Source organism: Anomaloglossus baeobatrachus, chromosome 3 (assembly GCF_048569485.1).
Source record: "Anomaloglossus baeobatrachus isolate aAnoBae1 chromosome 3, aAnoBae1.hap1, whole genome shotgun sequence".
Taxonomy (NCBI): domain Eukaryota; kingdom Metazoa; phylum Chordata; class Amphibia; order Anura; family Aromobatidae; genus Anomaloglossus; species Anomaloglossus baeobatrachus.
In genome coordinates this window covers 421,786,476-421,811,027 of record NC_134355.1, presented here as the reverse complement: position 1 = coordinate 421,811,027, position 24,552 = coordinate 421,786,476, and the positions used below count along the sequence as shown (strand labels likewise).

General features: G+C 41.1%; 1 protein-coding gene across 2 annotated transcripts in view; it reads right to left on the bottom strand.

The window, feature by feature from the left end:
* Positions 1-3,619: 3,619 nt before the first annotated feature.
* TDRP (testis development related protein) overlaps positions 3,620-24,552 on the bottom strand; it is a 230,344-nt gene continuing 209,411 nt past the window's right edge. For both annotated transcript variants that reach the window (XM_075338467.1, XM_075338466.1), the window contains one exon: positions 3,620-5,180. In XM_075338467.1, coding sequence (XP_075194582.1) covers positions 4,835-5,180 — 346 coding nt within the window. In that variant the 3' untranslated portion in view covers positions 3,620-4,834. The remainder of the gene's footprint in view (positions 5,181-24,552) is intronic.

Below are 24,552 nucleotides of genomic sequence, written 5' to 3'. Positions count from 1 at the left end.
TGTCAGCTGTGCGTGCGAGACACAATGTGGTCTTCAAAGAAGCAGCACATAACATCCTGCAGTAGAATATTTGCCAGACTAATTCCAGAGGTGGTGGAATGCATACCCTTCCTGTGATGATTAGTGGTAGCATGTGCCACACGACGTGCGTCTTCAAAGATACTGCACATGCCATCCCGCATTGGAAAGCTAACCAGACTAATTCCACAGGTGGTGATAGACATACAGTTCCTATGATGATTGGTGTCAGCTGTGTGTGTGCCACGCAGTGTGCATCTTCAAAGATTCTGCACATGTCATTCTGCAGTGGAACGCACGCCGGCCTTATTCTGGAGGTGTTGGAACACATACACTTTCTGCAATAATCATGTGACAGGTGCCGAACATGGATATGACTAAACTGAGCATGTTTAAAAGATTTTTTCCGTCCTTTTGTGTTATATGTCACCGTACAGTAGGTTTTAGGTGTATGCATTTTATCATTTGGTTTTCTATGTATCTATTAAAACTTAGTGAAACATTGGAGTATCTTTCTTGCTGTTGCAAGAGTTGAGTTGTGCTTATTTAATTCTTGATGTGAAGCAGATATGTAGGAAATGTTATTTATTAACTATTTTGTGTGACATAACTCTGGTTTAAGGGCATAAAATCTAAAAGCTTGCAAATAGCGAAATTTTCAACATTTTCACCAAAATTCCGTTACTTTTACAAATTAATGTAAAAATGTTCAACCTAAATGTACCACCAACATGAAGTACAATGTGTCACGAAAAAACGATCTCAGAATCACCTGGATCAGTTGAAGGATTCCAGAGTTATAACCTCATAAAGTGACACTGGACAGAATTGTGAAATTTGTCCTAGCAGTGACTAAACCAGAAACATGTTGCTTCTATTGTTACCTCTGTGCCTTGCGCTGTACCACTATGCATATTTATGTATTTTTCTATTTGGATTTTACCATGGATTAATAAACCTAACTTTTTATGGATATGACAAAGGCTGGTGTCCTGTGCAATATATGCTGTTCTAAGATTGAGCCTTCTAACCACGCAATGGACAGTGAGCTGACTTGGATTTTCTTTTTTTATTACCTTTTTCATGTATGGGGTAAAACTTAGCAGCCTATACATTACTGAGTGGCTGTTATTAGGTCCTGCGTTTTGTCTCACATTCACAGTATTTTCTTTTGAATGGTAGATAAAGTGCAGTACTCAGTAGCAGACAATAATTAATGTGCTCTGCTTGGCACATCAGTTTATTCTGGCTATTCCCAGATTTCAGTTTATTGGTGGAGGTGCTGGATGTCAGTTCCCTACCAATCCCATGCCGATGACCTAGCCCATCGATAGATAACCAATACTTCCGTCCTGGACAACCCCATTTATATATGCAGTCCCACTTAAAAGGTATAAAACCCCATCGCGCAGCAAGAATGTCTTTTCAAAGTTTCTAAGGAGTTTATACAAAAGAATGTGTGTTTTAATCTCTACAGTCCCTGACAGAAGTTCTGTCGCTTATCCATGCTATGTAAATAAAAGCTTATAACTTGACTTTAAATTCATCCATTGGTTTTCTAAATTACTCTTTTGAAAGCTGAAACCCTCCCAAATGTGGTTTAGGTTATTGAAATAAAGTTGCTACAAAGCTGACATATTGATCATTTAATGAACCCAGAAAGGTCAGATTTTGGCAAGACAAAACTTTTGTCACCCACAGAAAGTAATGTGAAATTCAAACAAATAATTAACTTCTAATACAAAGATATGTTGCATAACATTGGTGAATGACGTTGTGGTGCTATTAGAGCCATATTTAATATTTTATGTGACTTCCATGAGCTTGAAGGACTGCATCCACGCGGTTCAACAATGATTCATACAATTTATTGATGAAGTCATCAGGAATAGCAAAGAATGCAGTCTTAGGGCTCATGTGCACATACCTGCTGAATATTCTGTAGCGATTTGACAGCATATGTGCGCTTCAAATCGCTGCAGAAACACTGCATAATGGATGCAGTTTATTTTGTAGAAAAAAGCTGATTTCATGCGCTATGGCTGCTGCCCCCATCATAGACAGAGTGGAAGCTGCATCCAAAGCGCACGGAATAATTGACATGCTGCTTTTCTGAACACATGGATTTGGGTCAAAATGTTAGCACCCAAATCGCTGCATTCAAAAAGCAACGTGCACACGTATCATGCACAATCTACATAGATTGTGCAGGGGATGCAGGACGCATGCATTTACGCTGCAGTGCAATACGCAGCGTAAATGCATGTAAGTACACAACGTGCGCATGAGCCCTTACATGCCTCCCAGAGTTTATCTAGATTCTTTGGTTTTGTCTTCCAAGCTTCCTCTTTCATCCTACCCCAAACATGCTCAATGATGTTCATGTCTGGTGACTGGGCTGGCCAGTCCTTGAGCACCTTGACCTTCTTTGCCAGGAGGAACTTTGTTGTAGAGATGGATGTATGAGATGGAGCACCATCCTGCTGCAGAATTTGACCCCTTTTATGATTGGGAATGTACGAGGTAGCTAATACTTCTTGATATTTTAGGCTATTGATATTGCCTTCCACCTTGCAAATGTTTCGCACACCCCCATACTGAATGTAACCCAAGACCATGATCTTTCCACCACCAAACTTAACTGTTTTCTGGGTGTATTTTGGATCCATACGGGCTCCAGTAGGTCTCCTGCAGTATTCGCGGTGGCTGTGGTTTAATTCAACTGAAGATTCATCAGAAAAATCCACCTTTTGCCACTTTTCCAGCGTTCATCTGTTTAGCAGGCTGTGGGACTTGGCAAATGCTACATGGTTTTTTAATTGCCTTTTGTTTAGTGCTGGCTTCTAGGCACTGATTCGACCATGGAGGGCATTTGGAGACAGAATCCTACAAACTGTTCTAGTTGACTTGAGGTGACCAGGCCTGTTGGAGGTCTGCTGCAATGGAAGAGGGGCTGGCTTTGGATTTTCTAACCAACAAGCGTTCCTCCTGAGCAGTTGTCTTGTGGGGTCTGCCGGACCTGGGCTTGTCAAAAACATCACCAGTCTCTTCATCTTTTTTTAATTCTTTCTACTTGACGCTGAGACACATTAAAGGTGCCAGTGGATCTGGTCTTCAGCCTCTTGATAATCAAGACTTTAGTCACAGGGTGGATTTTTGGCATGTTGTCAGAGGTCAAGTTACAGTTCAAGTGAGGGTCTGGGGTGCTGGGTTTCTTTTTATACACACCCACTAATTAACCAATCATTTAGTGAGCACAGGTGAGGATGTAAATTAGGATTGGGTGCATTATATGACAAGGCGACAAAACGTTTGTCTTGCCAAAATCTGACCTTTCTGTGTTCATTAAATGATCACTATTTCAGCTTTGCAGCAACTTTATTTTCATAACCTAAACCAAATTTGGGAGGGTTTCAGCTTTCAAAAGAGTAATCTATAAAACCAATGGATGAATTTAAAGTCAGGTTATAAGCTTTTATTTACATAACATGGATAAGTGACAGAACGTCTGTCAGGGAGTGTATTTACTCCATTGATAATAGTATTGTGGATAAGTAAATCACCACCAATGATGAGGATACAACTGAATTCTTTATTAAAGATGAAAAAATACAAAGAATATTCTTCAGTTACTTAAACAAAAACAATGACAAAACAATGCACCAAACATACAGAACAGATACTACTTTGCATGGAGAGACTGACTGAAGCCGTCGGTCTGAGTCATTTCACCTTGGTAAAGTCTTCGCTATTAACCATGCATATCTACAACAGGCAAGGATGACAATACAATACTCATTAAAGCACATTTGACTTCCTATATATACAAAAATATCATCTAAACAAAAATGAGTCTAACATGCAATAGCTTTTTAAAATGACCTCTTCTAGGCAATAACAAGAAAACCCTATTTTTTTGGTCTACAGCAGAGGTAGAAAGCCTGCGACTCTACAGCGGCTATAGAATTCCAATTACGATCTGACCGTCTGAAAGGTTCGTTCACAGTTATATTTTTAAGCTCCAGCAGATCCCAGCAGAGAAAAGAAGGAAAAATCTTTCCTCTGTACGGAACTTAAAAATGGTAAATTCAATGATCTCAAACACAATTCACTGAATAGTCAAGCATGCTGGGTCCAGTAGTATCACAATGGTATAAATACCGGCTTAAAGGGGCACCTCTATATAGATATTATACAACCAGACATAATATACTGGTCATATGTAAAGTACGTTGTGTACTCTACTAGATGGATAAAATCGAATGTAATAAAATGTTAAGCAAAACACATCTCTTCTATGTATCTCTTTTCTAAAACTAAAATGCCAAAAAGAAAAAAAGACATCAAAAAGAAACAAAAAACGTAAATTAATTTATCAATAAATTAAGCTGTGTATCTCAAATACATTATCAAGGTGAAATACAGGCACTTGACAGTATATTGTGCAAGGAAGATACCTCTTACTGGAACAGTTTAAGGCAATCTTAAATTACAACCAGTGTATACATTCTCTACGGAATTACTGTTTTTGGTAACACCAACTTTCATTTCAGTTATCGAAGTGTTATGTAGGCACAATCACGGCCACCCTAACATTTTCACAGGTGGGTTTTTTTCTTTTGAAAGAAAAGTGAGCCATTTTACACTAAGTTCTAATATAAAAAAAACAGGTTACGAGTGCAAATTTATTCTCAAAGGACTCCTTTAAATATAAAAGTACATAGGTATACAATACTTCGGATATTTTGGTATAAAATGACATGAAATCCATGAAACCTGTGGAAAGATATTGCATATTACAAGATTTCGAGTGATGTCATTCTAATTCTTCCCAATTTTCAGTGAGGTTGCCTTTGCTTCGCCGTCTAATACTAACTAGTTTGCCAGCTGATTTAATACTCCACCGAGAACTGTTTCCAGAACTTGCCAAATTTGTATACTTAGATGATCCTTTGCCTTCTTCTTCCCAGCCTTGCCAAGAATGGTTGTCATCTAAAGGGTCGTCTTGAAAGGATGGGGGGTCTTCAACCATAATTTGTGGGGGCTCCCAACCTTCGATCTCATCAGCTTTTTTTGGCTGAATATTTTGTTTAATTGCCAAACTGTCCCAAAAGCCAGATTTCTTCTCAGTTTTTACTTCATCTTTTGTCTTCACGGAAGCTCTACATATGATGAGAAAAGACAAGGTGGAGAAAACCAAGGGTAAACTCATTTGTGCAAAATCAACAGCATTTAGTGATGGTGTCACATGAAGACATGTTTATTAATATGGAAATGAAACAGAACCCGAATGCTGATTTACACCCACTAAACCACCAACCTTCTGTTATTCTGCTCTTTGATAATTTAGAATCATGCTTATACATATAAGCATCCAGATTGATCACACATAGCGATCATTTTGTAAGGCTATATTCACACATCTGTGTGTGTTTTACAAGCCAAGAGAAAAGGACTGATTATTTTATTAGGTGTCATCCTAGTTAGTTGCTTATTTTTTTCTCATAAGTTTTTTTTCTCACTGAAGCAGGTAGGCTGTCTGAATTTTATTTTTATCCATTGCCTTTTACCAATTTCTAAGTTAAAGGCAATCTGTCAACAGGTTTTTACTATGAAATCTGATAGCAGCATAATATAGAGACAGAGACCCTGATTCTAGGAATGCATCGCTTATGAGACTGCTTGGTGTAGTTTGATAGAATCCCTGTTTTGTCTGGTGTACATGTAGGAAAGCTAAGACTTCTGGACTGTGTATAATACCGCACACTCCCCTGACTGGCAGCTTCCTATGTACACTGTGAATTGTCAGCAAGCTGCTAATCATTGGTGAAGCTGGAGTTATACAGATTTACCTGAAAGGCCTGCATGTGAGACTAAAGGCCCCATCACACACAACGAGATCGCTAACGAGATTGTTGCTGAGTCACAGTTTCTGTGATGTAGCAACGATCTCGCCAGTGATCTCGTTATGTGTGACACCTACCAGCGATCAGGCCCCTGCTGTGAGATCGCTAGTCGTTGCCGAATGGTCCGGACCATTTTTGTCAAAGGTGATGTCCTGCTGGGCAGGACGCATTGCTGTGTTTGACGCCTACCAACGACCTCCTAACAGGTCCCAACGCCCGCCGAGATCGTTATACAGGTCGCTCATCGTTACTGCGTCGTTGGTAAGGTCTGACTGTGTGACATCTCACCAGCGACCTCCCAGCGACCCTTATCAGGTCGTATCGTTGTTGGGATCGCTGGTAAGTCGTTGTGTGTGACTGGGCCTTTAGTCAAGCAGCGATAATCTCCTGCTCATAACACACTCAGTGTGTTGAAAATACAAAATATAATCTAATAAGTGACACATCCTAGTAATCAAACAGATAGGACATAGGACATAGGACCTGCTCTAAGCTTCACAGATCGAACAGATGGATGCGTTTTTAAAACTGATGTATAAATGGCTCAATGAAATTTTAAGGTTCTGTGTGCTGTCAGAGAAATAAACGGGCAGCACTATAATGTATGACTGTAGCTTAAAGGAAACAACTGGTGACCATGTTGTGCTACTATATCATTACCAGGCAGATAAAGTGCAAAAAGCAGCTTTCATTGTGACCACTCGAATATTGGTTTGATTTAACTATAGGGATACAATGTTTTTCAGGTTTAGCTTTTTTTGTTACACGACATATTAACTCCTGATTTCTAAACCTGTGACCTCAAAGCATATGTGCAGCGTACCTTAAAAACATTAGACAAGCACAATATCAGCCAATTTATAAGTCAGAAAAACAAGGTGTTGCTCATGTCATACATTTCATACTTCACTCCTTAAAAGGTATGTGCCCAGAAGGAAGACTATGAAATGTCAGAGTTTTTTCTTCACATGTCTTTTTTAGCATATCTTGGTCATTTCCTGAGCCCTTTTTCAATGGTTTTATCGCCCAGCTTATTTTTTGAGGGTTTTCCAAGAGTTTGTTGGTGTACTTTTTTTTCTTCCATTTTCTGGACTTTCTATTTAAGTCCATTGAACAATGATAAAACTGCTATCGCTTTTTAAAGCAAAAAAAACCCCAAAACTAACAAAACATTATAAAAGATGCCCTAGTGTTTTTTAAGCCTTCTTATTGATTTGTATTGTAAAAAGACTCTCAAAAGACTGAACAGAAAGTCATTTTAACATGGCGCTGCACACGTTCCTTCTTTTTAGAGTTTAGTAATGGAGTTTTTAGGCGACCTTTGGAGCAGACTCGCCTAAAAAAATCATTGCGTACACATATCCTTGTGGTGTGTGCACATAGAGCTTTTTTTGAGTAGGTCAATATCAATGAGTTTTCTAGTGGAAACCATTTCAGGAAATGATCCTTCTTCGGGAAGTTTTTGAGGACTTTTTTGTTTCCTGAACCACTTTTGATTGGACAGTACTTATATTTGAGCAAATTTCATCAGAAGTGGCTTCAAAGATGTGACACGCACTTTTTTACCCAGAAGACATTTTTAAAAACCTGAAGCAGAAAAAAAAAAAAAAAAAAAAAAATCACACAAACCTGAAAACATGAACAGGAAAGTGGCTTTAAATAAAAATGAATAGGATGAGTCTTTGAAGATTTTTTTTTGCATTCTTTCAAGCTTTTTTTTTTGGAGCAAAACTGCTCTAAAAAAAATAAATCTCAAAAAACGTTGTGTGCCTATGCCTTTAAAGATGCAGCTATTTTGGGTCCTGAGGACGGCAATTTCTTGTATATTCATTACTGTGCTAAAAGAGCCATAGTGCTTTCATTTTTCAGTCAACAAATGAGCCTCTGTTTGGGGATACAAAATGTATAATACCGTGTTTTTCCAAAAAGAAGCCCTAACAGGGATTTTCAGCATTTTCGGAGCAAGGCTTAAATATAAGCCCTCCCCCAAAAATAAGCCCTAGTCGCAGTTCAATAATGAAGTGTCCATGCAGATAAAAAAGTTAAAGAATACTGCAGAACACTTCATTATATATAGTGGGCGCCCCGCAATCAATCTCACGAGATGCCGAGCAGAGGACCTGCAGTGATCACGCACCCGCACACATCCGATCTCACACACGCAAACAGATCACACACACAAACATCGGATCACACACACAAATATTGGATCACACACACAAACATAGGATCACACACACACACAAACATCGGATCACACACGCAAACATCGGATCTCACACATATCAGATCACACACACACTCAACACATCCAGCAACACCAATTTCTTCTCGCCGGCAGAATACTGAAAGGCTGTGCGGTGGAGCGCAAGAACCTGTTGCAATGCTTGCTTACAGGACCTGCGGGCACGTGACTTCCTCCCATCGTTCCCTGCAGACGGAAGCATTCTGTAACGCTAGATGTGATGAGTAAGTCTAGGAGTCTGTGTGTGTGTATGATGTGTGTGAGTGTGTCGGCCAAAAGCAGGGGAGGACGGCGTGCAGCGTACCTGTGGGGAGCACCCACCAGAGATCACACGAGGACCTGGTAGCCACGCAAACGTCCGGGACTGGTAAGTATGAGTCTCCTGAGAAGTGGGGTGTCTGCTATCTTGGGGGGGTAAACTTACCCCAACCATATTTCTCCAAGAATAAGACCTCCTCTAAAAATAAGCCCTAGTGCTTTTTTTTTCTTTTTTTGGGGGCAAAAAAGTATAAGACAGTGTCTTATTTTTGGAAAAACAGGGTACTGATGCAATAAAGTAAATTAAAAAATAAAAGTAGTATAGTCTGTGAGCCATAACTTTATTTTTTCTATCAACATAGAAAGGGTTTGCTTTTTTGTGGTATAAGTGATGTTGATTGGTACCATTTTAAGGAGCATGTCATGTGATTTGTTTCTATTCCAGTGTTTGGTAGGTGGTGAATGAAAAAATGCCATTCTGAGATTATTGTTGTTTTTTTTTCTTTTTGCAGCCTTTACCAGACAAGTAAACTAATGTGACATTTTTATAGCTGAGATTTTTACCAATATAATACAAAGTATTTGTTTTTTTTTATTATCTGATTCACTTTTCAGTCGACATTAATTCATGTGAGACAAGTGATATGTTATGTTTATGCTATGGGTACGATTCTGACTATACCAAATTCAAATGAATATATTTAAAATAAAAATATATTTTTAAAGATATTATCTAATATATAAAGCTGAATGTGTGTGTGTGTGTATGTGTGTGTGTGTGTGTATGTCCGGGATTGGCATCTGCACCGTCGCAGCTACAGCCACAAAATTTTGCAGACTCACACGTATGGACCCCGAGAGCGTCATAGGCTATGTTTCGAGGGGAAATTTTAAACCCGCGCTTTAGTTATTCGCCAAAAAACCTGCCTCCATTAAAGCGAATAGAGCTGGGAGCCACTGTGCAGCAAGAACTTCAGACGAATGCGCAGCCACGCCCTTATATGGAATGTTGGTGTGTCACAATGCAGCCAGGGAAAGAGACAGACACAGACAGGGAAAGAGGCAGACACAAAGAGACAGACACAGACAAAGAGACAGACTGACAGGGAAAGAGACAGACTGACAGGGAAAGAGACAGACAGGGAAAGAGAGGGAAAGAGACAGACAGGGAAAGAGAGGGAAAGTGACAGACAGGGAAAGTGACAGACAGGGAAAGTGACAGACAGGCGGAGAAAGAGATAGACAGGGAAAGAGACAAAGAGATAGAGAGACACAGAGAGATATATACAGAGGGGGAGACAGACAGAGAATGGGAGAGAAACAGAGAGACAGTTACTATCCCGGGCAGCGCCGGGTGCTATGTTGTGAGGCGAAATTTTAACCCCGCGCTTTCCAATTTACCAATCAATTTTGCCCCTATCTACAAAATGGGGGAAAAGTGAAACGAAAAGTGTTGGGGGCATATTGACAGCTGCCAGATGTGAACAAGGGGGACTTAAAGAATGAGAGCGATGGCGCCAAAGAGTATATACCGTACAGTTGCTAAGGTTGGGCCCCGACATGGGATACTCACCACATTCTGGGATATGAACGCACACACAAAATGCGCCACACACTACCACGTGCTTGAACACATATACCACCCTCAGCACACATTTCACCCCACATACACCAACCTCGCCACATAATCGCCCTAAAACATACACAAGTCTGGTATTATCCTTAAAAAATAAAAATCTGATTAATAAGCAGCCAAACTACAAGCACAACAAATGTACCATATAGGAAATACGGCAGCTGTCAGTCACATGACCTGTCTATTATGTGTATGTGTGAGCTAATATACAGTGCCTACAAGTAGTATTCAACCCCCTGCAGATTTAGCAGGTTTACACATTCGGAATTAACTTGGCATTGTGACATTTGGACTGTAGATCAGCCTGGAAGTGTGAAATGCACTGAAGCAAAAAAGAATGTTATTTCTTTTTTTATTTTTTTTTTAAATTGTGAAAAGTTTATTCAGAGGGTCATTTATTATTCAACCCCTCAAACCACAAGAATTCTGTTTAGTTCCCCTAAAGTATTAAGAAGTATTTCAGGCACAAAGAACAATGAGCTTCACATGTTTGGATTAATTATCTCTTTTTCCAGCCTTTTCTGACTAATTAAGACCCTCCCCAAACTTGTGAACAGCACTCATACTTGGTCAACATGGGAAAGACAAAGGAGCATTCCAAGGCCATCAGAGACAAGATCGTGGAGGGTCACAAGGCTGGCAAGGGGTACAAAACCCTTTCCAAGGAGTTGGCCCTACCTGTCTCCACTGTTGGGAGCATCATCCGGAAGTGGAAGGCTTATGGAACTACTGTTAGCCTTCCACGGCCTGGACAGCCTTTGAAAGTTTCCACCCGTGCCGAGGCCAGGCTTGTCCGAAGAGTCAAGGCTAACCCAAGGACAACAAGGAAGGAGCTCCGGGAAGATCTCATGGCAGTGGGGACATTGGTTTCAGTCAATACCATAAGTAATGTACTCCACCGCAATGGTCTCCATTCCAGACGAGCCCGTAAGGTACCTTTACTTTCAAAGCGTCATGTCAAGGCTTGTCTACAGTTTGCTCATGATCACTTGGAGGACTCTGAGACAGACTGGTTCAAGGTTCTCTGGTCTGATGAGACCAAGATCGAGATCTTTGGTGCCAACCACACACGTGACGTTTGGAGACTGGATGGCACTGCATACGATCCCAAGAATACCATGCCTAAAGTCAAGCATGGTGGTGGCAGCATCATGCTGTGGGGCTGTTTCTCAGCCAAGGGGCCTGGCCATCTGGTCCGCATCCATGGGAAAATGGATAGCACAGCCTACCTGGAGATTTTGGCCAAGAACCTCCGCTCCTCCATCAAGGATTTTAAGATGGGTCGTCATTTCATCTTCCAACAAGACAACGACCCAAAGCACACAGCCAAGAAAACCAAGGCCTGGTTCAAGAGGGAAAAAATCAAGGTGTTGCAGTGGCCTAGTCAGTCTCCTGACCTTAACCCAATTAAAAACTTGTGGAAGGAGCTCAAGATTAAAGTCCACATGAGACACCCAAAGAACCTAGATAACTTGGAGAAGATCTGCATGGAGGAGTGGGCCAAGATAACTCCAGAGACCTGTGCCGGCCTGATCAGGTCTTATAAAAGACGATTATTAGCTGTAATTGCAAACAAGGGTTATTCCACAAAATATTAAACCTAGGGGTTGAATAATAATTGACCCACACTTTTATGTGGAAAATTTATTAAAATTTAACTGAGCAACATAACTTGTTGGTTTGTAAGAATTATGCATCTGTTAATAAATCCTGCTCTTGTTTGAAGTTTGCAGGCTCTAACTTATTTGCATCTTATCAAACCTGCTAAATCTGCAGGGGGTTGAATACTACTTGTGGGCACTGTATACTGTCAGGGGGGAGGGCTTTTTTGTTGCCTGGAGATTTATCAGGCTGCCAATAGCAACCAATCACAGCTTAGCTTCTATTTTGCTACAGTTAATTAATCTGAGCTCTGATTGGTTAATATAGGCAACAATTTAATAATTACATTTCTATTTGTTTTGTGGTTTTTGTGTGCAGAATTCATTTTTGTTAATACATTCTATTTTGTTAACAGCGGTTATTAACCCGGGCGAAGCCGGGTAGTACAGCTAGTATATATATATATATATATATATATATATATATATAAATAAAAACACAGTGGGTACGAAAAGTATTCAGTCACTCTGTTTTGTTGCAGACATTTGGTAAATTCAAAAAAGTTCATTTTTTTTCTCATTAATGTACACTCTGCACCCAATCTTGACAGAAATTTTTTTTAGCAAATTTTATAAAAAAGAAAAACTGAAATATCACGTGTTCATAACTAAGTATTCAGACCCTTTGCTCAGTATTGAGAAGAAGCACCCTTTTGAGCTAGTACCGCCATGAGTCTTCTTGGGAATGATGCAACAAGTTTTTCACACCTGAATTTGGGAATCCTCTGCCATTCTTCCTTGCAGATCCTCTCCAGTCAGGTTGGATGGTGAACGTTGGTGGACAGCCATTTTCAGGTCTCTCCAGAGATGCTCAATTGGGTTTAGGTCAGGGTTCTAGCTGGGCTTATCAAGAATGGCCACAGAGTTATTCTGAAGCCACTCCTTTGTTATTTTAGCTTTATGCTTAGGGTCATTATCTTGTTGAAAGGCGAACCTTCGGCCAAGTCTGAGGTCCAGAGCACTCCAGAAGAGGTTTTCTTCCAGGATATCTCTTTACTTGGCCACATTCATCTTTCCTTCAATTGCAACCGGTTGTCCTGTCCCTGTAGCTGAAAAATACTCCCCTGGCATGATGCTGCCACCACCATGTTTCACTGTGATGAGGTACCTGGTTTTCTCCAAACATACCGCTTAGAATTATCACTAAAAAGTTCTATCTTTCTCTCATCAGACCAGAGAATCTTATTCCTCATAGTCTGGGAATCCTTTATGTGTTTTTTTGCAAACTCTATGCGGGCTTTGATATGTCTTGCACTGAGGAGAGGCCACTCTGCTATAAAGGCCCAACTGGGGGAGGGCTGCAGTGATAGTTGACTTTGTGCAAGTTTCTCCCATCTCCTTACTGCATCTTTGGAGCTCAGCCACAGTGATCTTGGGGTTCTTCTTTACCTCTCTCACCAAGGCTCTTCTCCCACAATTGCTCAGTTTAGCTGGACGTCCAGGTTAAGGAAGAGTTCTGGCGGTCCCAAACTTCTTCCATTTTAGGATTATGGAGGCCACTGTGATCTTAGGGACCTTGAGTACTGCAGAAATTCTTCTGTAACCTTGGCCAGATCTGTGCCTTGCCACAATTCTGTTTCTGAGCTCCTTGGGCAGTTCCTTTGACCTCATGATTTTCATATGGTGTGACATGCATGTGAGCTGTGGGGTCTTATATAGACAGGTGTATGCTTTTCCAAAGCAAGTTCTATCAGTTTAATTAAACACAGCTGGACTCCAATGAAGGAGCAGAACCATCTCAAGCAAGATCACATTTTCTGACAAGATGGAGTGCAGAGTGTACATTAATGAGAAAAAAAAATGAACTTTTTTGAATTCACCAAATGACTACAACGAAACAAAGAGTGAAGAATTTAAAGGGGTCTGAATACTTTCCGTACCCACTGTATATACAGTGTATTTTTCGCTTTATAAGACGCACTTTTGTTCCCCCAAATTTTGGGGTAAATTAGGGGGTGCGTCTTATAAGTCAAATATACGGGGGGGGTGTATATATATATATATATATATATATATATATATATATATATATACACTGCAGGGTCCGCTCTGGAGCGCTGCTGGGGGCAGGTGAACGCTGTGGGCGGCAGCGTTAGATCTCCTGCTCCCGCTCATATAATATGCACAGCCGCTGTCCGTCACCGTGGTGCTGAAACCGCACCGCAGTGACGCGCTGGGGCAGCGGTGCATATTATATGAGCCTGCGTCCCACTGTGATGGCACATGCCCCCCCTGTATTAGATATGGCCCCCATGCTGCTGTTCATCCTAAAATAAAAAAAGCTTTACTTACGTTCTCCAGCGTTTCTCCCCGGTGTCCCTGCTTTCACTGTGATCAGGCACGCAGAGATGAAGTCACTCTGCTGTGCCGATCACATGACCGGCACCAAGAACCTGGAAGTGGAGGAACAGAAGCACGGAGGGAGACAGGAGGGAGATCAGCGCTGGAGGAGGTAAGGAAAGAGTGTTTTATTTTACTATGGGCAGCAGCATGGGGGCGATATCTAACACAGGGAAACGTGTGTAATCCATAGGGGGACATAGGCAGCACAGGAACGTATGCAATCCATAGGGGGCCATAGGCAGCACAGGGGAATGTGTGCAATCCATAGGGGGCCATAGGCAGCACAGAGGGACGTGTGCAATCCATAGAGGGCCATAGGCAGCACAGGGAATGTGTGCAATCCATAGAGGGCCATAGGCAGCACATGGGAATGTGTGCAATCCATAGGGGGCCATAGGCAGCACAGGGGAACGTGTGCAATCCATAGGGGGCCATAGGCAGCACAGGGAAACGTGTGCAATCCATAGGGGGCCATAGGCAGCACAGGGGAACGTGTGCAATCCATAGGGGGCCATAGGCAGCACAGAGGGACGTGTGCAATCCATAGGGGGCCATAGGCAGCACAGGGAATGTGTGCAATCCATAGGGGGCCATAGGCAGCACAGGGGAACGTGTGCCAGCACAAGGGGGCTATATTCAATATAAGGGGGCCATATCCAGATTAAGGGGGCTAATTTTAGGATGGGGGGCTATGAGGGACATATACCCTATATGATTTGTTAGACGGACACTGGTATTATAAGATGGACCCCATTTAACATTAAAAAAAAAAAAATTCTCTTTTCCTTCACCAAATTTGGGGGTGCGTCTTATAAAGCGAAAAATAGGGTGTATGTATATATATATATATATATATATATATATATATATATATATACACATATATACACACACATACAGTGGAACCTTCGTTAACGAGAACAATCCGTTCTGGGAGTGTGCTTGTTAACCAAGTTACTCGTTCAGCAAAACAAGATTTCCCATAGGAAATAATTGCAATGCAGACAATTTGTTCCACAGCCTGTTAAATGTCCCATTCCACACACGTACAAACACACACAAACACATATTATGCTCACCTTACCTTCTGTTCTCGCCGGCCTTGTGGAACTTGTAGTTCGCCTGTACACGCTGTGGATCGGGTAACCATCGCGACCGTTGCCGGACCTTCCGCTCCAAGCGTGCTGACGTCAAAGGCAGGAGCCGCTTGCCTCTGATTGGCCAGCGCGCTGCCTTTGAGTAGCGGCTGACAGGGGAAGGTCCTCCCTCGTCGCTACAGGATGTGTATCGGCAAGCCTCGTGACGAGGGTGGTCCTTCCCCTGTCAGCCGCTACTCAAAGGCAGCGCGCTGGCCAATCAGAGGCAAGCGGCTCCTGCCTTTGACGTCAGCACGCTTGGAGCGGAAGGTCCGGCAACGGTCGCGATGGTTACCCGATAAACAACGTGTACAAGCGAACTACAAGTTCCATGAGGCCGGCGAGGGAACGGAAGATAAGGTGAGCATAATATGTGTGTGTTTGTGTGTGTGTGTTTGTGCGGACTGCAAGAGCAGGTTAGAGCGCGGTGGATGTACGGAACCGGAAGTGTGTGCGGTGAGTATTTTGCTCGTACAGCAAAGCTTTCTCGTAAACAGAGTTACAAATTTACAGCAAGCTTTGCTCGTTCAGCAAAATACTCGCTAACCGGGTTACTCGTTAAGCGAGGTTCCACTGTGTGTGTATATATATATATATATATATATATATATATCTACATATATCTACATATATACAGTGCCTACAAGTAGTATTCAACCCCCTGTAGATTTAGCAGGTTTGATAAGATGCAAATAAGTTAGAGCCTGCAAACTTCAAACAAGAGCAGGATTTATTAACAGATGCATAAATCTTACAAACCAACAAGTTATGTTGCTCAGTTAAATTTTAATACATTTTCAACATAAAAGTGTGGGTCAATTATTATTCAACCCCTAGGTTTAATATTTTGTGGAATAACCCTTGTTTGCAATTACAGCTAATAATCGTCTTTTATAAGACCTGATCAGGCCGGCACAGGTCTCTGGAGTTATCTTGGTCCACTCCTCCATGCAGATCTTCTCCAAGTTATCTAGGTTCTTTGGGTGTCTCATGTAGACTTTAATCTTGAGCTCCTTCCACAAGTTTTCAATTGGGTTAAGGTCAGGAGACTGACTAGGCCACTGCAACACCTTGATTTTTTCCAGACCAGATGGCCAGGTCCCTTGGCTGAGAAACAGCCCCACAGCATGATGCTGCCACCACCATGCTTGACTGTAGGGATGGTATTCTTGGGGTCGTATGCAGTGCCATCCAGTCTCCAAACGTCACGTGTGTGGTTGGCACTAAAGATCTCGATCTTGGTCTCATCAGACCAGAGAACCTTGAACCAGTCTGTCTCAGAGTTTTCCAAGTGATCATGAGCAAACTGAAGACGAGCCTTGACATGACGCTTTGAAAGTAAAGGTACCTTACGGGCTCGTCTGGAACGGAGACCATTGCGGTGGAGTACGTTACTTATGGTATTGACTGAAACCAATGTCCCCACTGCCATGAGATCTTCCCGGAGCTCCTTCCTTGTTGTCCTTGGGTTAGCCTTGACTCTTCGGACAAGCCTGGCCTCGGCACGGGTAGAAACTTTCAAAGGCTGTCCAGGCCGTGGAAGGCTAACAGTAGTTCCATAAGCCTTCCACTTCCGGATGATGCTCCCAACAGTGGAGACAGGTAGGGCCAACTCCTTGGAAAGGGTTTTGTACCCCTTGCCAGCCTTGTGACCCTCCACGATTTTGTCTCTGATGGCCTTGGAATGCTCCTTTGTCTTTCCCATGTTGACCAAGTATGAGTGCTGTTCACAAGTTTGGGGAGGGTCTTAATTAGTCAGAAAAGGCTGGAAAAAGAGATAATTAATCCAAACATGTGAAGCTCATTGTTCTTTGTGCCTGAAATACTTCTGAATACTTTAGGGGAACCAAACAGAATTCTGGTGGTTTGAGGGGTTGAATAATAAATGGCCCTCTGAATAAACTTTTCACAATTTAAGAAAAAAAAAAAAATGAAATAACATTCTTTTTTGCTGCAGTGCATTTCACACTTCCAGGCTGATCTACAGTCCAAATGTCACAATGCCAAGTTAATTCCGAATGTGTAAACCTGCAGGGGGTTGAATACTAGTTGTAGGCACTGTATATATATATATATATATATATATATATATATATATATATATACAGTGCCTACAACTAGTATTCAACCCCCACTGTAAAATAAAAGAAAAAGAGGGTGCGCTCCTGTGTAAAATCTAATGATAACTTATTAAGTGTGCAGTGTGATGGTCACACTCACCTGATCCTGTTGTACGTCAGGTACAACACTGGGGAGACAGCCGAAGGGAAGTCCACGGTGTACCGCTATGGCATCAGTGGGGATCTCGTCCTTTCCAGCCCGCAGTATTTCCAGCTCAGGCCGCCGCTCACGCGATCGATATCCCACATGGAGAGCACAGCCGTCAGACCAGCACTGATCTGCAGCTCCTCCTCTGTGGTGGACGGACCCGTAGAACAGATGCCGGTGACTCACCCGCCCTTCAGAGGCTTGATGTGATTCAGGCAGAGTCTTGGAATAGCTGCAGCAGCCCCGTGCACTCCAGGAAGGAGAAGGAGAATGGATTAGGGGATAATGAAAAAACCACGGTATTGGCTGCGCTGCTATTAAAGTTCATAAAGATGATGGTATTGTTCCAAAAAACTTTTTTTATTGCAGGATTATAAGCCACAACGCGTTTCGGGGTTAAATGTTCCCCCTTCCTCAGGTAGCAACAATCATATGAAGTGGTATGCCTTATATATACATGAATATGTAGGTCCCCACACCCCTTGATTAATTCAACATATGGATCATAATGATCAATCAGCAGGGTTTTCAGGGACCTCGCCTCACAAAAATCAATTGTACATAATCACATTTAACAGCGATGTTCAAGAAACCACAAATATATTTTGTCTCAAGTATATTGTGATACCCTCATCACTAAAAAAAAAAAAATCTTTTGAATTATATTTAAAAATTAATAAACATGAATAAAAGACTCATCAAGGAAATTACTTTAAAAACAAGGAAATATGAAATTGAGATTTTGAGATTTAAAATTTACAAATAGAGGGTGAAAATGGATTAAACACCATGACTGATCTTTTTCTTAAATTTGAGGATCAATCTAAAAAGGAAATAATCCAGAAAATTGACACTTTATTTCTGAGGCAATATTTGAAAGAAAAAATTGTACCAAGAGGGCTTAGAATGCCATTTACCTCCACATTTCCTCAGGACGATTATTTCACCAAGGAATGGGACAGTTATATGTTAGATTGCTCGAGTGGTATGATCAAACTTCTTATTGCAAAAAGGGATAAATTGGCTGAGACGGCAATGGTAAATATTTTAAAAATTAAAGAGGAATTATTTGATTATTCTGAGGCATTAGAATATAAAGGAATGAACATGGCATTAACTGAGAGGCTCACAAAATTTGAAGGGGACCTGATATCAAAGAAGGCAAAAAAACTCAGCCGTGATAGACAGGACTACAACTCCCCACAAGCTCCCTCATGGAATCATAGTAGAAAATATACTAAAGCAAACCCCAGAGTAGATCCAGGTGCTAATACTCTGCCCCAAAATAAACAACCCCAGGGACGTAGGGATGGGATTGAAAGGGGAATTAGCAATAGTAACAATAATATTAATAGGACCAGTATGAATTATCCTAGGTATAATGATTCTCGCCGAGGATTTAATTCATATAAAACTAATGACTGGGGAAATCATTTAGCATCCACCAAACCCCGTACCCCAAATACCACGCAGGATAACTTTACTCCTAGGGTCCATGGGCCAAGTACAACAGCCAGACCAAAAAATGGGGGCGGATATGTTACACCAGTAACAACTAGGGTATTTTTAAATTCTAAAAAATATAAAAATCCAAACTCCAGGATATCTGATGTACCCATTCAGAATAAAATAGGAAAAGTGCCTTTAGCAATACCAGTAAGAGATGAGGGTGTAACTGACCCTGAAATCATGGATATATTAAACTCCTCCATTATTACTCTGCATGAAACTCAGGAGTCAGTGATATATGAGCCCCAAAAAATGCAAAAAATCCAAAAAAATCAAAAAATTCAAGAATTTCAAAAAAATCCAGAGGTTTCAGAAATTATTGCTAGTGAACCCCCCTCCTCAGACTTGGGGGGTCTGCGGACTGTACAGGATAATATAAATTCTAAACTTGACGAACCCTGTCCCAAAAGTATGGGTGTAGGAGCAACTGAACAGGTTTCAACCTCACCCATACCTCCTCGGGGAGCTATGGAGAAAAAAATTACTGAGTTTTTTCACCTGTTACCCTCAAAAGCTCGAATAAAAAGAAAAATAAGAGAAGAGGATGTAGAGGGGGAGGAGGAAACAAGAACAGGGATAAACCCAACTCCACTAAAAAGGACAGCAGTTTAGAGAACATAGAGTACAAGGACATTGGAATTTTCAATCTTTCTAGTCACCAGCTAGAACGAGGTGAAATTCGATTGCTCAAAAGGGGTCTTTCCTTTTGCCCCTCTAGTAATGTTGATACCTTCCGTCTCTTCTTAGACATCAATGATTTTGTGCGCAAAATCACGTTAAGAAGACATTTTCTAATATTATCAAAACAGGCAAGTGGGAAAAGGGTTGATACTGATGGGGAAGCCCCTGATGGTTTCGTACATGTACAAGTGAAAGGCAACAAGAATTTTTATCCCCACCACCACAGGGGAAATAATATTGAAACTTTTCACCAACTTCTGCTTAAGGATATCAGAGAATTCCGGTGTAAATTTAAAAATGATAATCTAACAAGGGAAGAGAGGCGTGCAATATATTCTCTCAAAAATAATCATGGATTGATAATAAGAAGTGCGGATAAAGGGGGAGGGGTGGTTTTGATGAATAGGGAATGGTATGTGGAGGAGGGTTTGAAACAACTAGGAGATCTGGAATATTATGAGACCCTAATAGAAGACCCATCCCCTGAGTACTTCATTGTGTATAAAACTATGATTAAAAAGGCGGGTGAGGACATGATACTGAATAAAAGGGAGAGACAGTATCTGGACATTAAGCATTATTCAGTACCTTTTTATTATTTTCTCCCGAAAATCCACAAAAGCCTTACTAACCCGCCGGGAAGACCAATCATTTCTGGAATCAATTCTATTACGGCTAATTTGTCACATTATGTTGACCTTTTTTTGCAAAAATATGTCGGCAAACTAGATTCACATTTAAGAGACTCTTCACACCTTATCAGGCTACTGAGAAAACTACCTGCCATTCCGAATGGTCTTTTTATTACATTGGATGTAGCTGCGTTATATTCAAACATTGATCATCAGTTGGGGTTGAAAAGTGTGGAATCCTATCTGGCAATGGATGACTCACTTCCAACCTCCCAGAGGGAATTTATTTTGCAATCCATTGAGTTTATTTTACATCACAATGTCTTTACTTTTGAGGAAAGGACCTACCGACAATTGAAGGGCTGTGCAATGGGGACGAGATTTGCCCCCAGTTTTGCAAATCTGTATATGGGGTGCTTCGAGTCCCTTCATATTGCACAGTCCCCCCTAGCGCTGGAGAACATGGTATTTTATCGTAGATTCATAGATGACCTGTTCTTTGTCTGGTCAGGTTCTGAGGAAAGTGCTCAAAATTTTGTAAAGTTACTCAATCTGAATGAATGGGGGCTAAGATTTACGGCCACAATGTCCCGGAAATCTATCCAGTTCCTGGATCTTAATATCAAATTCAATGAGGAGGACACTATTGAAACATCCACCTTTTTTAAAAGGGTGGATGTCAATAGTTATCTTGATTTTTCAAGCAGCCATCTCCCTACATGGATAAAAAATATACCTTATGGGCAATATTGGCGCATCAGGAAGAACTGTACCAATATTGCTTCCTTCAAAGCTGAAGCTAGAATATTGCAAAGTCGCTTCAGTAGTAAAGGCTATCCGAAAAAAATATTGACTGATGCTTACAAAAGAAGCCTCCTATTGGATCAAGATAAATGTTTGGATATTATTGAAGGGAAAAAGACAAATATAGGAGTACAGGGAAATGAAACCACCTTCGAAAGCTGTTTAGTGACTACCTTTAGTGATTCGTATGGTAAAGTAAAGGAGCTTGTAGGGAGACACTGGCATATTTTAAAAGGGGACAGGATCCTTTCGGGTTGTTTACCCGATAAACCTCAGGTTATTTTTAGGAGAAGTAAAAACCTCAAAAATTTAATCGCACCTAGCAAAACAACAATTTTAAAAAAAACTCAGTTGCCTCAAAATGGATTAGATATTAACAAACCAGTCGGGAATTTCCATTGTGGACAAATCCGATGTTTATGCTGCAGAACATTAAAACATGGCGTACAATCCTTCAAATCAAATATAACAGGAGAGGAATTTTTAATAAAGCAACATCTCTGTTGCACCAGCTCCTATGTCATTTATCTATTAGAATGTCCGTGCGGCCTACAATATGTAGGCCGCACAACGCAAATGGTACACAATAGACTAAACGGTCATAGATACAATATTCGCCATGGTATAGTAACCCACAGTCTCTCCAGGCATTTTTTATTGGAACATGATAAAGACAGAGACAATGTCAAAATGGTGATTATTGAGCAGGTTATGGCTGATGTTACAGCTAGGTATTGGAGGTTGGTGGAACGCGAATCCTTCTGGATATTTAAATTAGCCACTCTGAATCCAGAAGGCCTCAATATAATGACTGAGCAGATCAAATAGAGCATACTTTTTACCAGCACCATAAATAAAATAATATTGAGGTTAAAATATGGTTTAATTATTATATAGGCAGTTATTTTTCAGCAAATGTATTTTTCATATGTCAAACACTATAAATTATGGATTATGACCTGTTTTAGTTAGCGATCCATTCTAGGGATTTTTAGAGCTATCACTCTCACTTCCAACAATTAATTTTTTAGCCCTGTATTAGAACCCTATAGACATTTTTTTTTTTTTTTTTTTTTCTCTAAAATTTTTTTTTTTTTTTTTTTTTTTATTTTATTTATATTTAATTTAATCCATTTTCACCATCTATTTGTAAATTTTAAATCTCAAAATCTCAATTTCATATTTCCTTGTTTTTAAAGTAATTTCCTTGATGAGTCTTTTATTCATGTTTATTAATTTTTAAATATAATTCAAAAGATTTTTTTTTTTTAGTGATGAGGGTATCACAATATACTTGAGACAAAATATATTTGTGGTTTCTTGAACATCGCTGTTAAATGTGATTATGTACAATTGATTTTTGTGAGGCGAGGTCCCTGAAAACCCTGCTGATTGATCATTATGATCCATATGTTGAATTAATCAAGGGGTGTGGGGACCTACATATTCATGTATATATAAGGCATACCACTTCATATGATTGTTGCTACCTGAGGAAGGGGGAACATTTAACCCCGAAACGCGTTGTGGCTTATAATCCTGCAATAAAAAAAGTTTTTTGGAACAATACCATCATCTTTATGAACTTTAATAGCAGCGCAGCCAATACCGTGGTTTTTTCATTATCCCCTAAAGTATTCAACCCCCTGCAGGTTTACACATATATAAAAAATTACCTTCTCACCCCCTGTGGGTGGTTATTTGTCCTTCCTCATTCTCGGGTCTTCTACCAGAGGCCTGGGAGTTTGAGGGTTCTGCGCAGGATCTTAGTTGTTCCCAGCACTGCGCTTTTCTGGATAGAGAGCTCAGATGTTGCTCCTGGAATCTGTTGCAGCCATTTTTCCAACTTAGGGGTCACTGCTCCAAGTGCTCCTATCACCACTGGAATCACTGTTACCTTCACCTTCCACATCTTCTTCAGTTGTTCTTTAAGGCCCTGGTATTTCTCCAGGTTCTCATATTCCTTCTTTCTGATGTTACTGTCATTAGGCACTGCCACATCTATTATCATTGCTGTCTTCTGACCCTTGTCTACTATCACAATATCTGGTTGGTTAGCTACCACTTACTTATATGTCTGGATCTTGAAGTCCCACAGGATTTTAGCCCTTTCATTCTCCACCACTTTTTCTGGGGTCTCCCACCTGGACGTAGGGGGACTTAGCCCATACACTGTACAGATATTCCTGTATACAATTCCCGCTACTTGGTTGTGGCGTTCGGTGTTCCTGCTTGCATTTTGCATCCTGCCACTATATGTTTGATTGTTTCCGTGGTTTCTTTACATAGTCTACACCTTGGGTCTTGTCTTGTTTGGTAGATCCCTGCTTCTATGGATCTGGTACTTAGCGCCTGCTCTTGTGCTGCTATGATTAGTGCCCTCTGTGCTGTCCTGGAGTCCAGCAGCTTTCTCCAGCCATTGGTAGGATTTCTTCATGTCAGCCACCTCCATTATCTGTCTATGGTACATCCCATGCAGCGGCTTGTCATGCCATGGCACTTCATGTTCTTGTTCTTCCTTCTCAGACTGTTGTTGGTGCTGTCTTAGGCTCTCCTTCAGCATTTCATCTTTTCGTGCCATTTTTCTGATGTATTCCTGGATACTTCTTGTTTCATCCATGATGGTGGCTTGGACACCTATCAAGCCTCGACCACCCTCCTTTCTGTTGGTATACAATCTTTGGGTGTTTGACTTGGGGTGGAGACCACCATGCATTGTGAGGAGCTTCCGGGTCTTGACATCTGCAGCTTCCATTTCTTCTTTTGGCCAGCACGGTATCTGATAACTGGCAGAGCGTATGTATTGATGGCGCGGATCTTATTCTTCCCATTGAGCTGGCTCTTTAGAACCTGTCTTATCCTTTGATGGTATTTGGATGTTGCTGCTTTCCTTGCCTCCTCATCGTGGTTACCGTATCCCTTGTGGGATGCCAAGGTACTTGTAGCAGGTTTGAACATCTGCTATGTGCCCTGCCGATAGTTCTACACTCTATCAGTCTTTACTACCTTGCCTCTCTTTATGATCGGCCGGCCACACTTCTCCAGTCCGAAGGACATCCCAATGTCTTCGCTGTATATCCTGGTCAGGTGGATCAGTGAACTGATGTCTCGTTCATTTTTCACATACAGCTTGATGTCCTCCATGTAGAGTAGGTGGCTGATGGTGCTTCCACTCTTGAACTTGTATCCATAGCCAGACTCTCTTATTATCTGACTGAGGGGATTTAAGCCTATGCAGAACAGCAATGGGGATAGTGCATCACCTTGGTATATGCCACATTTGATGGACACTTGTGCTAGTTGCCTTGAGTTGACTTCCAGTGTTGTCCTCCATAGCCCAATTGAGTTGCTGAGGAAGGTTCTTAATTTCCTATTGACATTGTAGAGAGCCAAGCATTCACAGTTCCATGTGTGTGGCATTGAGTCATAGGCTTTCCTATAGTCAATCCAGGCTG